The sequence below is a fragment of the Chinchilla lanigera genome, unplaced genomic scaffold, assembly GCF_000276665.1.
Source record: "Chinchilla lanigera isolate Chin_1 unplaced genomic scaffold, ChiLan1.0 scaffold00003, whole genome shotgun sequence".
Classification (NCBI taxonomy): domain Eukaryota; kingdom Metazoa; phylum Chordata; class Mammalia; order Rodentia; family Chinchillidae; genus Chinchilla; species Chinchilla lanigera.
Genome location: NW_004955404.1, coordinates 176498 through 193884, shown reverse-complemented (window position 1 = coordinate 193884; position 17387 = coordinate 176498). Strand labels below are relative to the sequence as shown.

At 46.1% G+C, this 17387-nt stretch overlaps 1 protein-coding gene across 4 annotated transcripts in view; it reads right to left on the bottom strand.

Annotated features, from left to right (window-relative positions):
• Nucleotides 1-17387, bottom strand: part of Rasa3 (RAS p21 protein activator 3) — an 84373-nt gene that overhangs the window by 31394 nt on the left and 35592 nt on the right. For all 4 annotated transcript variants that reach the window (XM_013515439.1, XM_013515445.1, XM_005373923.2 and 1 more), the window contains one exon: nucleotides 6966-7069. In XM_013515439.1, the coding sequence (XP_013370893.1) occupies nucleotides 6966-7069 (104 nt within the window). The remainder of the gene's footprint in view (nucleotides 1-6965; nucleotides 7070-17387) is intronic.

Here is a 17387-nt window from a genome sequence, read left to right as displayed (position 1 = left end):
TGTGAAACTCCGAACTTTGCCTCCAGTGGGATACAATTTTTTATTTTCAAGTCTCACAGGGATAAGGTCAAAGTTTGGTAAGACTGAGCTGGGTGACCTATCTCTGTGAAAAAAGAATAATGATATTGTCAGGCTCTGTGAGAAGTCCAGCTGGAAGATGGGTCACTTCTGAAGTCTGAAATTCCAAGGACAGCCTTATTTCCCATTCTCGCGAGCTGAGCCAGCTCCAGGCACCATTCTGTTTAACGCTCATATGCATCCTGGAACTCTCATCACTACTGGTCTCTTTCTAGAAATACTCCATTTAATTTTACAACAGCAATAGGGAAACACAGAACAAAATTCCAAACCTTCCAAAAGATATAAAACTGTCAAGAATGAGTCTCCCCCTAGCTCCCAGCTTGGGGTCGTCTGTCACCCATGTCCAGGCCATCTGGAGGTCTCGCAGTGGGCTGCCTTGAGGGAGTGGAACTGTGCTCCCAAGGTGGGGGCAGTGCAGAACCGTCCCACACGCATGTTCCTTCACAAGGCTGTCTCCTGCTTCTCTGCCACATTGAGACGCAGCCAGGCCCTTGTCAGACGTGAGCCACACCAACCTTTCTACTATAAAGTTCCAGCCATGGGTATTTTGTGACAAAACCCAAAACAGATCAGAACACCTGTTACCCAGGTGTAGGGAGTGGCTAAAGCTGGGGATCAATCACACATGCAAGGCGAGTCACAAAAACAAGCTGTTCCAGCTTAGAGAAGGGAAGGTGCTCAGGAGAGCCAAAGTTGCTAGGCAGAGGGGTTGAAATTGACATCAACCTCCTGAGAGTATAAATAAACTGCTAAGGTGGTTGAGCGGTTCCTTTTCCTCTCAGCCACAGAGAGGGCTCCACCCGACCTCAGCTTTCTGTATATTGTCTCTTATCTTTATTTCTCCACCCTCTCGACATCCCCCCACAAAAAACTTCAGGAACTGCACTTGATATGGCATATGGCACCTGGACAAGGGACTAGGGTGTGAAGAAATAGCGGGTGAGGGGATACTTCTCATTGTGTGTGCAAAAGGGGGAGAAGTGCATTGATAGCGTCAATATTAATCACAAAGGTGTATGGACACTGGTATCATCAGGTGTAAAACATGGGGCAAACAGTTCTCAAAGAACATGTATATAGAAATGATGTATATAGATTTATGTAGAAAAGCTTGTTGTATTCTTGATTCCTGTATTACTTCTGTGGATTTTGTATTAGGGAGTGTTTTAATGGTTGTAAGTTTGTTGGGATGACCACAAAGGATTTGGCTTGGAACACTATTTTAAACTCAAATCCTGAGCAGAAAAAAAGATGGTGGAACAGCTCCTCCAAAAGAGCTTAAACCCTTAAGGAACTGGAGCTTAAGGAGCTTAAGGAGCTGTGGGAGACAAAAAAGAAGTAGCTAAAGCATGTTTAAATCTGGAGGAGTTATTTATTGTGGAAGGGAAATTTTTTGACTTGTGTGTGGATCAGGTCGTCTATGCAGCTGGCTCAGCACAGCAGTGTCGCAGCAGGAGGGGATGGGTCAAACACAGAGAGGGCCTCGCACTCCAGTCCTAGGCTGACTCAGCCAGGCTGCCCCAGCACACCTGCCAGCCATGCCCATGGCCCCTCCACTCAACACTCAGCTCGGAGCCATAAGAACCACAACAGCCCACATCAGAGGAGGGAAAAAAGCAGTGGCTATAGCTGCAGAGCTGTGACTGCTGCATCCCCTGGGGAGGTGGGGGCCACCCCTGGCAGCGAAGTGGGTATTGACCCCCTCCAGGTCACAGACACAGAGGGGTTGGTGCCAAAGGGTGGGGCCGAAGGGAAACAGTTCTCCCCTCAGGCTGATGAGCCGGGGCCAGCAGGGGAGCTTGCCCACAGCCCCAAGGTGGCAAGATGGGAGCCGTGGCCTGAGGTGGGAGTGGCAAGCAGAAGCCTTAGTAAAAATACAGGGTTTTTTTTTTCCACACTTAAGACTGACAATGGCCCAGCCTACACAGTCCTGCCTTCCAAACGTTTTGTACAACTTTTCATATTTCCCTTACTACAGAAATTCCTTATAATCCTCAAGATGTAAAAATTGTTAAACATACTCACTGTATGCTCAAAATTTAATTACAAAAAACAAAAGGGGAAATCAGTCCTTCCCTACAAAATTTACACCTCCTAATAGACCTTACTCAGCATTGCATACTATTGAATTTTAAAATAATACTAGGGATTAAACTACAGCAAAAATACAATTCAATCAGGTAAAACAAAAAAAAGCTAAGAAGGGTCCTTTGGAAAGATCTTCATACTGGACAATGGAAGGGACCCAGCCCACTGCTAATTTGAAGCTAAGGGTATGCTTGTGTCTTTCCAGAGGATGCTGAATGGCCTATCTGGGTGCCTATCTGGGTACCACAGCATGCTGTCCTGCTGTACCATGGACCCAGGCCTGGAAAAGGAGCTGATTCTACCTTTCAAAAAGCTGATGCTCAGTCCTGACAGTGATACCTTGAAGACTGCTCTACAGCCAATAGACTAGGGTGGGGCTAGACCCAACCTGGGGCCAACTGAAGAAATTGACCCAGGGTGCCCAGGAGATTGTAATCAAAACTGGGAATCAAAGGTCTAAGTCGCTGGTAGAATGTATAGAATCCTATCACCTACTGAAAGGTGCCAATATTCTTCAAACAAAATACAAAAAATTATACATTAATTATAGATAAAAGATTTTGTTCCTTCCAAATTCTTCTTGTAAGAGATCTCTGTTAATTGACCTATATACAGAACAAAAATTCTGACTAGTCTATTTACAATTACAAACTTCTAAAATTGTAAAAGGTTATCATAATTCAACTTTGCCAAAAATATATTTGAGTGCACTCTGGTGTTATAGGCAGATTGTCTGTGTATGCTTTTTTGTCTATTTGTCATATCTGTGAGCAGCCGTTTTTTATTTGAACTCAACAATTTTTCTCTTTTCCTTTTTTCTTTTGCATTTTTGGATCATTTGTTCGTAATACAATTTGGGTTATCCATTTAAAAGCATGCTTCCACCTGGGCTGCCAACTGGTCAAAATGATATCAGATTTGGTTTTTTCACAAGTTGTCAAAAATTATTAAGATAATTAAACAAAAATCTCTTGAGGTATGGAGAGACTATTGGACAGAACTTCAATTGATGAATAAAAAAGGAGCTGCCTGGATAATGATCCAGTTCTTATTTATTAATAGGAAGCCCCAATGATCTCCATAGCCTTATGGGAGACACCCCAATAAATGCTATTAAAAATACATTATTGTGATATGTTTACATTGCTCATTCATCCAATGATTAAGTTTTTTAGATAATAAGATTTTTCATTTAAAGATGCTCTGGTACAAAGGTTTTCATATGGCTATGATGATTGTTACTGTTTTTGTACTGTTTTGTTTTTATTTTTGTCTTTTTTTTGAGACAGGGTCTCACTATGCAGTTCAGGCTGGCCTTGAGCTCACTTTGTAGCCCAGGTTGGTCTCAAACTCACAACAATCCTCCCTGCCTCAGCCTCCTAAGTGCTGGAATTACAGGCATGTTTTTGTAGTGTATTGAACATATTCATGCCTGCAGATGTGCGGGTCTTCCAAAATGTGGAACAGGGATGCTTATAGTGATAGCCTTTTCTTTCAGATTCACACATCTGTCTTTAACAAAAAATTATATGATGTACAACCCATTAAAGGACAATAAATTAGGTAAAAGTTTCTTGTATATTAAATAGAGATGATTAAAAGAGTTATGCTATATCAAAATGGAAGTTTAAGTATGCTATAAAATGTCATCATGTTTGTTGTGCTGCAATATTACATATGGCTTTTGATTTCTAATATTCTGTGCAAAATATGTAACTGTAAAATATGTAAAATATGTTAACATTCTATAGGGATTCATATATTAGAACACCCATGGTTGTTAGAAAATAATGATTCCATTTTATGTTCCAAGGTGCTTGATATTTAGATAAAATAGCAATATTAAGTTTACTGCCTTCATTACAATGTAATGTCATTAATCTTCTGTATGTTCAACAACTGAGGTTTGAAGACCAAAGACTAGAAAGATAGATGAGCTAACAAGATAGCCAATATTTTGGCCCCAGCCCTCCAAGGTCAATGAAGACCCAGGACATAAGTAAGCCACTGCTGGGACATCCCATAACTTATTGAATCCCTGGTTTTCTGACCAAGGAGATTGGGGGACCATAGAGGAAAGCAATCAGTGGTGTATAGTGTGCCTAAGAGGAGTCACCAGGAGAGAAAAGTCTTCCAAGCTTTCACAAAAAGAAACTTGATCAGTGGGCCATCTCCAGAACAAGCTCACAAGGCAGTTTCTCTCAATTTCAGCTTCTCCAACAGGCTGAACTTGACACAGAGGGGCACCTGGTCCTGGGAACTGGTGTGCTTGTTACATGCAGCATTGTGAATCCACATGCTGGTGACAACGGCTAGAGCTTTATTTTTAAAGACTTCTCATTTTGGGGCATATTCAACCTGCCTCTGTGGGTTTGGCAGCCTTCTTTCTTCACCTGGGCCTTCACCCACTTCCTTAGCAGCTTCTAAAGCTCTTTACTTTCTGCTTCTAGATTGCCACTGAACACATGTGCAGGCATGATATGACACCACTTGCACTTGGCCTTGTCCACTGCACTCCTCACTGGATGCAGATGCACATGGCATGACCCAGAGTGGACATCAGTCCTTACAGTGCTGGTTGAGGGATGTCATACTTGGGGTACACAGTGGTCAGCCACACTGAGCACTGAGTCCTGAAGCCCTGAGGGATGAAGTCTATATCTGTGTCAAGGACTCCTGGAAAATGGTGACACCATCCCAGTGCCTCAGGGACACCCTGGAGCCCAAGAGTAGCCCACATCCTCAGAGAGCACATGGCTGTGGACCGCTGGGGTCTAGGTGCCAGCTGGTTACATCTGCATCCTACCATCCCAGCCAGGACAGACATGCACATAAGGTGGGGTCAACACTGGCCAGGCAGCGCTTGCTCCACCTTGTGTAGTACCTGCTGTCCCACATGCTGGGAAGCTGTACAGCTGGAACTCCAAGCTGGAATGGAGCTCATAGTCTGGGTTGGAGCCTGAGAAAATTGCAGTGCAAGGGCCCAGGCCCAGGTTTCAGTAGGCCACCAAGGCCACATGGGAAAGTCCCCACAGGAAATGGCAACTTTGGTTGCACTTTCCAGCAGTGGAGGTGGCAGGAGACCAACAGTAAGTGGCTCCCTTGACAGGATTTACACATTTGACCCTGCAACTACAGGAAACCCCTGCCCAGGCCTCGCACAGACATCAGAAGCCAGGCCCACTTTTCCCTGGCATGGTGACCATCAGCCAGCTGTGCCTTCTCAGACTTGTGGGACTGAGGAACATTTGGGCCTTCTCTCTCTTCCCAGGTCATGCTGCAGAGTGACTCAGAGGCCACCAGCCCAACAAGTTGGGGTTTTCCCACACTTTGGTGATGGAAGCCATAGCTGGCTGGGACCCAGGAACCACAAGAAAGGGAGGATGGTCCTCTGCCCTGGAGCCTGACCTACAGGCACACAGCCCTGTGCAGATGAGGACAAGGACAGGTGCCAAGGCTCAGTGCCTGAGCACAGGGGACAGCAGGTGGCCTCCTAGCAGGGCACCAAGAAGGGAGATGGCGCCAGAACCCATAGGACAGGGCAGACACCTGACAGACTATCCTCTACCAGGGACTCTGGTATATCCTACTGGCCCACATGGTTTCCTTTTTTTTGTTGTTGTTTTTTTGAGACAAAGTGTCACAACATAGTTCAGGCTGACCTTGCACTAACTGTAGCCCAGGATCCCCTCAAGCTCCTGGTGATCCTCAGGCCTCAGCCTCCCAAGTGCTGGGATTACAACTGTGCACCACCATGGCCAGCAAGTTTTCCTTAAAACTCACTGCTAAGAATAAAGAACCAGGGCCCTCAGAGGTTTTCTTGGAAATGGCCGCTCCTTGGGCAGCACCTGAGTTCACAGCTGCCCTAAGCAGAAGTGTGGAATTGAGCCAAGAGGATGGTCTTCTCACTCCCACTGTGGGCTGCACCTGGTGGGGGCTACTTTCAGACCCCCAAACACAAACCAGCTCCATCCTTCTCCATGCTCCAAGCTATGTTTGGTGCATCATCAGGGGAGCACATAAGAAATGACGGGTGTCCACGTCACACTGAGCCCAGAAGCAACTGGACATCAGGACCTGGGCTCCAGGTGAACTTAGGTGGTGCCACTCGGACAGTTTGACTGCAGCATCCACTCAGACACTGAGGCCACTTGAGGAAGGCTCAAGGATGAGACCAGGAGACCACAGGGTAGCATGTGCACTAGGCTACTACAGGCTCATCACACAACTTCTGGCAGAGTGGCAGGATTGCTGCCCCTTAAAGCCAGCAGGAAACTGACGCTTCAAGACCTAAAGGGCTTAGCCGGACTTGGTGCAGGCCTGTGGGGCCCTGAACCCTCTCAGCAGCCCTTCCCTTGTCTCCACTGTTGGGAGGAGTCAGGGCCAAGGGGTGCTAGAGGTGAAGAGGGGCTTGGAAGAGCCCTTGAAAATCATCTGGGAACAGCCCAGGGAACGCTGTCCCTAGCCTTGAAGTGCTGCTCCCATCCAGCATGGTCTGGACTCTGAAATGAGACCTTGGTGTTACACTCTTCTGCATGTTGTCAAGTAGCCACAGGACACAGGAAGACAACAGAGGCCACAGACACCAGGCCAGGCTGGGTTGGCAAGTGCCCAGGCCACTGTAATGACACAGCTCCATGCAGAACCACCCAGGATGGCTTCCTATCAAATATGCCAGGATTCCCATACTAAGTCATATGAGTGCAGGTGCTCAGGGGATGCCCCACTTCTCCCAGAATGAGATCCTGTTCAAAAGAAATAGGAAAAATGAAGACAAGACTCATTTAAGTACCTACCTATGATGGAATCCCTCCGGAAAACGTCTCTATCAAAAATGTAAAATGACAGGTGGCGAAAACTCCGAGGAATTTCACAGTAAAAGTCCTCTCCGTAAAAAGGGCTGGACAAACAAACAAACAAAATGCAACATTATTAGAACTTACACAAAAGACTGCTTGTGAGGGTTGTCACTGAGAGGCCATGCCAGACGCTGTCCCAGCACACAACTGTGACCTGGGGTCACTTGCCTGTGTTTCTTCAGTCAGACAGGAAATGGCCTCAGCAGGGCGCAGACTGCAAAGGCCTGGTGGAACAGCCCATGTTCCCCTCAAGGGCCCAGGATGGACTTCTGTGCTTGGCCCAGCCTGAGCTCAGGGAATCAGAGCTCAGTGTGGAGCCTAGCCATTCACAGAATGATCTCTATGACAGATGTCCAAGTCTAACACAGACCCCAGGATGGCTGCAGGGCTCCTGGTGACTGGTGTACATGGTGTGGTTGTGCTCATGTGGGCATCGACAGGAAATAGCCTTCCAGGTTCATCATGCTCCTGTCCTTGCAGAGACCCAGTGTGAAATCCCACCTGAGCCCAGGGGAGAGGACCCTGCTACAGAGCTGACCCCACTGCTCCACAGCTCAGCAGCCCAACTTGAGTCACCCCACAGCTGCACAGCTCACAGAAGGGCACCCAAAATAAACTGAGGCTCTGATTAAGGGACAGAAAGTCAGTGGGCTCGGCCACTACACAAACCTCCCTATTGTTCTGGTCCTACCCAGGTCAGGGACAGGAAACGCTGGCTCAAGACACAATGATACCCTGCACCCTGGGAGCTGTTCAGGAAACAGAGCGAGTACTCCAGGGCAGACACGCCTACTCAACTTGCAATCAGATACATTCTAACTCCTTGCATGTTTATGGCTAATGTCCAAGCAGGAAATGTAAATTATTCAGGCAAGCACTGAGGCAGCATGTCACATTCTGAAGAAGCAGGAGCACAGGGTTCCGGGATGAGAGTAGCCACATGCCAAAGAAGACTGCTAGCTCAGCCACTGTGCACACACACACACACGCGTGTGCACGCACGCACACACACACAGAATGAACTCAAAGCATCACACAATGGAACATGAGTCTACAGCTGCTTAAAGGAAAATGGAATCCATCTGTACCCTGAAGCTGGGGAAGATTTCTTAGACATGACACCACCAGGGTGCCGTCCAGAGTATGTAAAGAAGGCTTAAAACGCCACAGTAAGTCGACACATATTTCAATTATTAAAAAAAGGCAAAAGATTTGAACAGTAAAGAAATCAGTCTTCTTTGGCATGTGGCTGCTCTAAACCGGAAATACACATTAAACCAGGAGACAGAGTGATTCTTCCATGGAGCTTCTGGTGTGTCACACTGCTGCCAGTCCAGGGAACCGGAGCCCAGGAGACTTGTCTCACCCCTCAGACCCCATCTATGCAGACAGCTCTCTCTTGCACTTCACTGGTTTTTCCCTCTGTTTAATTTGGTTAGACAAGGGTGAAGTTGGGTTGAAAAACCATTTCTTTTTTTTTTTTTATTTTAAAAATAAAAGGAGGAAAACATTAACAGACAACCTTTTACAAAATAGCAAAAGAACAGTACAGACAATACAGAGTTACAAACAAAGTGGTAGGAAATTAACAATGTTTGTTGTATTACATATTGATATCTTCAAAGTGGTTTCTCATGAAAACAGATAGAGACATGCAATATTGATCAATCAAGGACTCATTGACAGTTTCTTTCAGCAAAGAAATAGAAGACAGTAGAACAACTATGTTAACTATCCTGCGTATACATACGAAAAACCACTTCTTTTTTTTTTTTTTTTTTTTTGGTTTTTCTCCGGTACCGGGAACCGAACTCACGACCTTGCGCTTGCCAGGCAGGCGCTTTGCCGCTGAGCTAAATCCCCAGCCCCTGAAAAACCACTTCTTTGTAATGAAAACAAAGGGAAATCTAAAATGCTGAGACTGGGACATTTTGGGGCAGAAAAGTAGCATTGTCTTGTCTTCCCATGAACACAGGATGCCTGAGGGCTCACTCAGTGAGCACAGGTTAGGAAATACTGTTAGGAAATCTCACATCTTTAGCATGCTCCCAGCCTTTCCACACCTGTAACCTGCTTGGACCTGCTGGCTGTGGGTGGACAGCAGGCAAAGGGCGTGGGAGAGCTGCAGCATGGTCATCCTCCTGTGAGTGCTCAGCTTGCAGCTCTCCGCTGCTCTCTGTATCTAAGGCCTAGGAGACACTGTGAAATTGAGGGCATAGTCCAGGAAAACCCAAAACTCTGGGGGAAGATCCTCCAGTGTCAAAGGGTCAAGTGTGTGCGCATGCATGTCTGCCTGTGGCCTGTGTAAAATGTGCATATGCCCAAGAGTACAAGTATATGTGAGTATGAGTACATCCATGGACTTATATGCATGTATATGTGGGTGCTTGTGGACAAAGGTCTGTGGATGTGTATAGGTATGTGATGTAAGCATATGTGTGTGTGCATATTTGTGTCTGTGGGTATGAGTACATGCTCATGGGCATGTGTGCACACAAGTATATGTATATCCACAAGGGTGCATGTTCTTATGTGTATGATCCCCTAAGTATGGTGTGTGTGTCTGTGGGTATATGTGCTTGTGTACATGTGCCCCTGGTGGAAGTATGTGTGCACATGGGCACATATGTTGCACACATGCAGAATCACTACTGGACAGTGAAACATCTCAGTGCACTGAATTTGTGAGGACAAGCAAGCCCACCTGCCCCTTATGCAGTCACAGGTGCTAGAAGGTGAAGTTACTCGGGAATAGGAAAAGCACCCTGTGCCACCCATGGGCTCCTGGGCACAGCCTGACAGGGTGTAACTCTGGAGAAGACTCATGTCCCACAGGCCATAGCCCCAACCACAGGAAAAATCACTACCAACCGTTAAACCCAGAAAGAGAGCATACAGCCACTGGGTCCCCAGATGTGTGAGATTTTAGGGCTAAGACATCGGCCTCCACAACCCATAAAGCGCTCCTAACAGGTTCATCTCAATAGTTGTTCATAAAACATTTGAGGTTTCTAAAACTATGCAACAGTATCTCTGCTCCTGTACCAACGTGTTGAGGCACCAGCACTGTGCCCTAGACTGTGTGGGAACCAGCCTTGAAGCCGTCATGGGGAGTCCGCCCCTGCTCCTGGCTCCTCTGAGGAGCCCTCCAACTCTGAGCGACAATCTGGGGGACCTCCTGTAGCCATGCAAATGTCACCACACCCAGGGTCCCTATCATAACCACTCGGGCTTGAGGAGTTTGGATGGCGCATTGGTCAGCAACCTGTCATGGTAACAAATCTCAGAGAGAATCAACCTAACAAAGTAGAGGGGTTACTTTGTCTTACAGTGGTGGAGGTTCCAGTCCACAGTTAACTTTCCCATTGCTTTTACCCCTGGTGGAGCAAGACTGATCACCTCATGGCAGGGAGATGAAAGGGGGGAAGAGGAAGTTTTCAGGGTCCCCAAGCCCTCCAAGGGATACCCCCAAACCTAACACCTCCCATCAGGCCTTACCTCCTAAAGCAATGAGAGAAAAGTAACTAAGACATCAGGCATGTTGACTCAGACATGCATCAAACACACATCATATCACATCAGATGTGCATCAGGCACTCATCATAGAGATATCAGACACATAGCACACTTGTGGACAAAGGTCTGTGGATATGTATAGGTATGTGATGTAAGCATATGTGTGTGTGCATATTTGTGTCTGTGGGCATGAGTACATGCTCATGGGCATGTGTGCACACACACAAGTGTGTGTATATCCACAGGCGTGCATGTTCTTATGTGTATGATCCCCTAAGTATAGTGTGTGTGTCTGTGGATATATGTGCAAAGCACCACCCTGGGGACTGAGCCTTCAGCACACGGCCTCTGGGGACACTGCAGAGCCAAACCAGGCAGGAGACTACAGACACTGCCACTGCCTCAACACACTTGTAAGCAAAGAAGAAGAAAACTTCCTGAAGGGCACCTCAGAGCAGTAGGCACAGAGAGCCACACTGCAAGCCAGGCAGCCACCCAACATGGGCGCACACTCTCTGGAGGTGGGTCTGCTGCAAAGCTGCCACACCTCAGAGCCACCCAAGACCCACTAAGGCGTCATCTGGTTATGCCTGCAGCAAAAGCTGTATACCATTGCCTATAGAGCCTTACAACATGGAGTGGTATCAGCCTCATCTGCAGGAATGTTGGGCACAATGTGTGTATGATGCATGTATGAGGCACATCTGATCTGTTTATGATGTATGCTGTGTGTCTTGTGTACAATGTGATGCATGCAGGATGTGTGCAGGATGTGCCTGACATGTATAATGTGTGTATAATGCACATTTGAGGTAGGCACGATGTGCCTAATGTGTGCACAATGTATGTCTGATGTGTGTGCTATGTGTCTGATATCTGTATGATGTGTGCCTGATGCACATCCGATGTGATATGATGTGTGTCTGATGCATGTCTGAGTCAACATGCCTGATGTCTTAGTTACTTTTCTCTCGTTGCTGGGACAAAATATTAGACACCCAAAGTTAAGGAAGGAAAGGTTTATTTAGCTCACAGTTTGTGGAGGTTTCAGTCCATAATCAGCTGGCTCCAAGGCAGGGTAGGTGGCAGAGGAGCAGTTCATGGAAGGAGGAAAACAGCAAAAGCAACAAGAGCAAAAAGGGAGGAGCAGAAACAGCAAGCCTCTTTCTCTCCCTTATATTGTTTGCAGGCTACCTGCCCCAGGGCGAGTGTAGCACTCACACCCATAACTCCAGCATTGAACCATGAATCAATTGCAAATTCTAGAACCCACCCTGATGACTGCATGAGGCTTTTGGGGGGATATCCAGACACAAACCATAACACCTGATGCACATCTGGTGTGTATATGATGTGTGTACTATGTGTCTGATGTGTGTGCTAGGTATCTGGTATGTGTCTGATGTGTGTGCAATATGTCTTATACACATCTGGTGCAGGTATGATACATTTGATGGGTATCTGATGTCTGTATGATTTATGTCTGACATACATCTGATACATGGATGAAACATGGGTGATGCAGGGACCATGTGTGGTGAGAGGTGGTAGGATGACAACACCAGCTGACACAGCCACAAGTGCCATGTGGATCAGAGTCAGTCCTTCTGCCAGCTCACAGGACTGGACACAGCCTGTAGGCCCAGGGGCCTCTCTAGGACACCTGGCACAGACTGCAGCCCGCAGGGAACTAAGCTGCTGCTGGCCAGAGTTCTCTGTTTTTCCAGTTGGACATGGACTGTGGCATGCTAAGTACCTCCCTGAGTCCTTACACTCTAGCAGTGGCCACCTGTGTGGCTTTCTAGGACCTCAGGGGGTCCTGGGCAAGTCCCTGGTCACCCTGCCTTCATTTAAGGCCATCTCCACCAACGATGGACACACCACCCCAGATCACTCAGTATCTGCCGGTTAAAGGGAATCTGTGATCCCATTATCTCTTAGGCTATAAGTGCTGTGAGTGGCTTTCTATTTAGAAGAGACAGTAACCTGTCTCTGTGGTGGTTTTATGAGATCCATGTGTTTTTCTGACATTTCCTCTTTATGTTTTTATCTTCCCCTTCTATTGGATGGGATTCTACTTTTTGTATTATTTTAGGTACCTTAATCTCTGTCAAAGGGTAGAGCCAGCAGCCTCTACCAAAGCCTCCCCGGTGTCACTGCTGAGACACACGGAGGCCACACAGAGCCCGCTCCTCTATTTCAGCAGCCTTGAGGGCGCTGTGTTCCTGCATGCTGCCCCATCTCTGGGAACTCCAGGGAACATCCTCAATCAGCTCCAGAGACTGCATCCTTGCATTCACACAAGGGAGGTTGTGCATCCGCCTGCCTGGGTGGAATTCCTTCCAGAACTTGTGCAACAAAGGACTCTGGTCCTTGGGAACTCTGGGGAACTTCAGGACCAAGCATATTTCCCTTTTCTACATTGGAAACTGAGGGGCTGGGGATTTAGCTCAGCGGCAAAAGCGCCTGCCTGGCAAGCGCAAGGTCGTGAGTTCGGTTCCCGGTACCGGAGAAAAACAAAAACAAAAACAAAAAACCAAAAAACAAACAAAAAAAAATACATTGGAAACTGAGAATCTTGGCACCCGAAATCTTGGCACCCGAAATGTAAGAGGTTGGTAAGCATTCTGTCTTCCACCTAACAGCATTTTCTCTAGTTATTCTGGTCACCTACTTAAAAGTCTTTTTATCCTTATTCCAGATAATTTTTTCAAATTTAAATTTTACTACTTCACTTGTAGGTCATCTCAGATCTTCCCAGGAATAAGGTAGGATAGCAGCAGATGAGCAGATTTGCTTCTTGAGCAGCTGCCGTGAACCAGGTTGAGTTCTCCAGAGCTGAGAAGAGATTCCCACAATGAAACAAGAGACTCTGGCCCTCAGGACAGTGGCGAGCAGGAGGCTGTGTAGAGAAGAAATGCCCACTGAGCCTGGAGAAGGTTTCTGCTGGGAGTTGGGCTGGACCTAAGGTGTGATGGACACCTTGGGCAGGAGGCCACAGTGGTCTGCCTTTGGGCTCTGTGCTCACAGGAATAGGAATGAGAGACCAGATCCACATCCTGGAACACAGTGTGTTCAGCTTTTCAGGCCTGTGACTCCAGCCTTGGGGGCCAGGGGAGATCCCTGAGGAGGGAAAACCTCATAGCGACTCTGCCCAGACCTGACAAGGAAGGGGCTCAAAGGAACTCTGGACAAATGCAGAACACCTTGAAAAAAGCTCAGCAAGCTCCAGGACTCCCTGTCCATCTTTCCAGGATGATCAAAAGCTCCTGATTATGAAGACATGAACTAAAATCCATTCCTCTACTCCCCTAATCCTGGCTGCCTGTCTCAGGGTCTCAGTCCCATGGAGACCCAGCATGGCCTGCTTCCCCAGCCACAGGGGCTCAGTTGGTGTCAGGGACCCCCTTCCTGAGGGACTTTACCTCACAAGCAAATGATGCATATATATGAGTGTGTTTATTAAAATCCAAATGTGAGCAGAGCTGGTGACCTTGGGAGGAAGCAAAGTCTGTTGGAGGTGATTGTGCAGAGTTGAACACTCGGTCACACATTTCCTGGCTCATCTGCTCAGTCTGGCACAGAGGTGAGGGGTGTGGGGGGTTGGTTCTGCCTGGGGAGCAGTGGGCAGACTCTGAGGCCAGCATCTGGCTCTTAGTCACAGCTTTGTTCATGCAAATACGCAGTGGTAATGACATCACCCACAAGGTTGCTGTGAGCACCGTGGCAATGACCCTCATCCCATCCTGTTATAAAGCCATTATTAATTACTCTCCATAGATGTATGAAGGACAGAATGACCAGGGTATGGAGCTCACTGCTGACATTCTGTGCTTGCCCACTTGACAATCTGTTCATGGATGGACTTCCTGCCCTCTCTCTTTTGTCCACCAACTAATCCGATTTCCAGTAGTGTGGCCACCTGGCCATGGTTTGGACCTGGTATGAGTGTCCTGGGAGGTTTTGTGTGCTCAGTTAATCCTCACTGTGAGGAGGTAAGGGGGTGGAGACCTAATCCAGTTGTGGTGTGCAGAAGGGGCTGTGGGAAGTGTCAAGAGTTAGATAAAGTAAGTCAGGCAAGGGGCACATGCTGTAATCCCAGCCACTTGGGAGGTTGAGGTGGGAGGAGTTTGAGTTTGAGACCAGCCTGGACAATTTAGGGAGACTGTCTCAAAAAACAAAACAAACAAATCATTAGACAGGCTTATGAAGGTGGAGACTCCATGATCAGATCCTGGTTAGAGACAGAAACCAGAAGATACTCGACCACATGCATGTGCACCTTGTCTTTCCACATGATGCTTGGCCAGCAGGAAGGCTGCCAGCCTTGGACCTCCAGAACCATTAACCCAAACCTTTTCTTTATAGCCTTCTTAGGTACTGACTAACATGATGTGGCTACTTCAGTCTAAAGTGAGTAAAATTAACTGTATTTAGAACTTAATCCACATGTGACTAGCAACCATCAACTGAACAGAACAGAGAGTGTCCAGGTCTTCAGAACCACACTGGCCCCAGGGCCAGTTGCATGCACACCAAGTCCCAGCCCTGACTTCTTGGTAGGTAGTATCTTCTTTGCTCTCAGCAATGTCCAGAGGATAGAGCAAAGTGTGAACACAGGAGTCCAGACCCTTGCTGCAGAGTGCACTTCTCCCAGCCCATAAGTTCTCTAGAACAAGCATCCTAGCATGGGATGATGAGCCATGGAATGTGGCAGGAGGTGAGCCAAGGTCTTCTAGTAACCTCTCCAATTCCTGTTGAACTCTGGGCCATGGAGAGCCAGAACTCCAGGGTCATGAAGGTGGAGACCAGGCCAGTGCATGACTGCTCTACCCTGCCCAGCTGCCTGGCTTACACTTTTGTGGGGACCAGGGGCAAAGCCAGGACAGACACCATCCTAGATGCTGCACATGGTGTCAGCAGCATAGCTCCCATCTACTGACCTTCCTCAGGGTGACCATGTTCTAGTAAGACCTTACCTTTCAGGGTAAGGCGACCCATAATTAGATCTATGTGTAAATTCTTAGAATTTCACTGTGCTTTACACCTTTATAATCTGAACTTAGTTTGCTTTTTAAAAATTTTTTAAAGAGAATAAAAAATAATTTAAAATACTGGAAGTGATACAGAATTTCACTAAACAAGATGACAAGAAATCAACAATAGTTGTTACATTACATATTATTGTCTTCAAATTAGTTGTTCAGATTACCAAATATAAACATGCAAAATTGGTAAAAAAAAAATTTTAAAAGGAGGAAAAAAATTAAGTATTAACTGTTCCCTTCAATAGACCAGTAGAAATCACCAGTATAATTGTCTCAGCTATCCTGTGTATATACATATATTATTTTTTCCTTTCCTTCTTTCTTTTTTCCTTTCCCTCATCTCAGTTGTTCCTTCCCTCTGAGCAGTTTCTTTCCATTTCCCAATATCTATTGTACCTTTCAGAGTTTATTTACTCTTTCAGGTTCTTACTAGGGAGACAATATGATGTTTACACATGTGGGTCTGATTTATTTCACTTATAAGTATGGTCTCTAGTTGCATCCTTTCTGATAAAAGCAACAAGTTTGTCTTTTTTATAGCTGAGTAATACTCCATTGTATAAAAACACCACATCTTTTTTATCCATTCCTCAGTTAATGGGCATTTGGATTGTTTCCAAGGTTTAGCTGTTACAAATTGCACTGCTATAAACATGGGTGCACACATATTGCTGTGGTATGATGTTTTCAGTTCTTCTGGGAAAATACCCAGAAGGGGAATAGCTAGGTTGAATGGGACCACTAATCCTAGTTTTTTGAGGAATCTCCACACTGATTTCCATAGTGGTTGTACCAGTCTACAGTCCCACCAACAGTGGAGAACGGTTCCTTTTTTTCCCACAGCTCCTCCAGCATTTGTTAGTGGCTGACTTCTTGATAATAGCCATTCTTCCTGGAGTGAGATGGAATCTCAATGCTGTTTTAGTTTGCATTTCTCTAATGACCAATGATGTTGAACATTTTTTGATATATTTATTTGCCATTTGTATTTCTTTATCTGAGAAGTGTGTATTCATCTCAGATGCCCATTTTTGGATTGGGTCTTTGAATTTTGGGGGCCTGATTTTTTAAAATTCTTTATATGTTCTAGATAGAAGTCCTTTGTCTGAGGGACAGTTGGCTAACGTTTTTTCCCAATTTGTGGGTTTTCTTTTTACTCTTTTGGTGATTTCTTTCGAAATACAAAAACATTTCAATAAGATGAGATCCCAGATATTGATTCTTTGAGGTATTTCCCATGCAGTTTGTTTTTTGTTCATGAACTCTCTGCCTACACCTATGTCTTCAAGATTTCTACCTATTTTCTCCCCCAGTAAATTTAGTGTTTCTGTTTTAATATTTTTAGATCTTTGATCCATTTTGACTTTAGTTTAGTGCGTCGTGATAGACATGGGTCTAATTTTAGTCTTTGGCATGTGGAAAGCCAGTGTTTCCAGCATCATTTATTAAAGAGGCTATCTTTCTTCCAGTGAACATGTTTGGCCCCTTTGTCAAAGATAAGGTGGCTGAGTGTGTTCGTAGCTGTGTCTGCATCTTCTAATCTGTTCCACTGACCTCTGGTCTGTTTCTTTGCCAGTACTACGCTGATTTGATCACAGTAGCATTGTAGTATAATTTCAAGTCAGGGATTGTGATGCCTCCTGCTTTTCCTTCATTGCCCAGGATTGCTTTTGCTATTCTAGGACTCTTCTGGTTCTAGATGAATTTTAAGAATGTTTTCTCTAGATCTGTGAAGTTTACTAATGGTATTTTAATTGGGATTGCATTGAATCTGTATAATAATTTTGGGAGTATG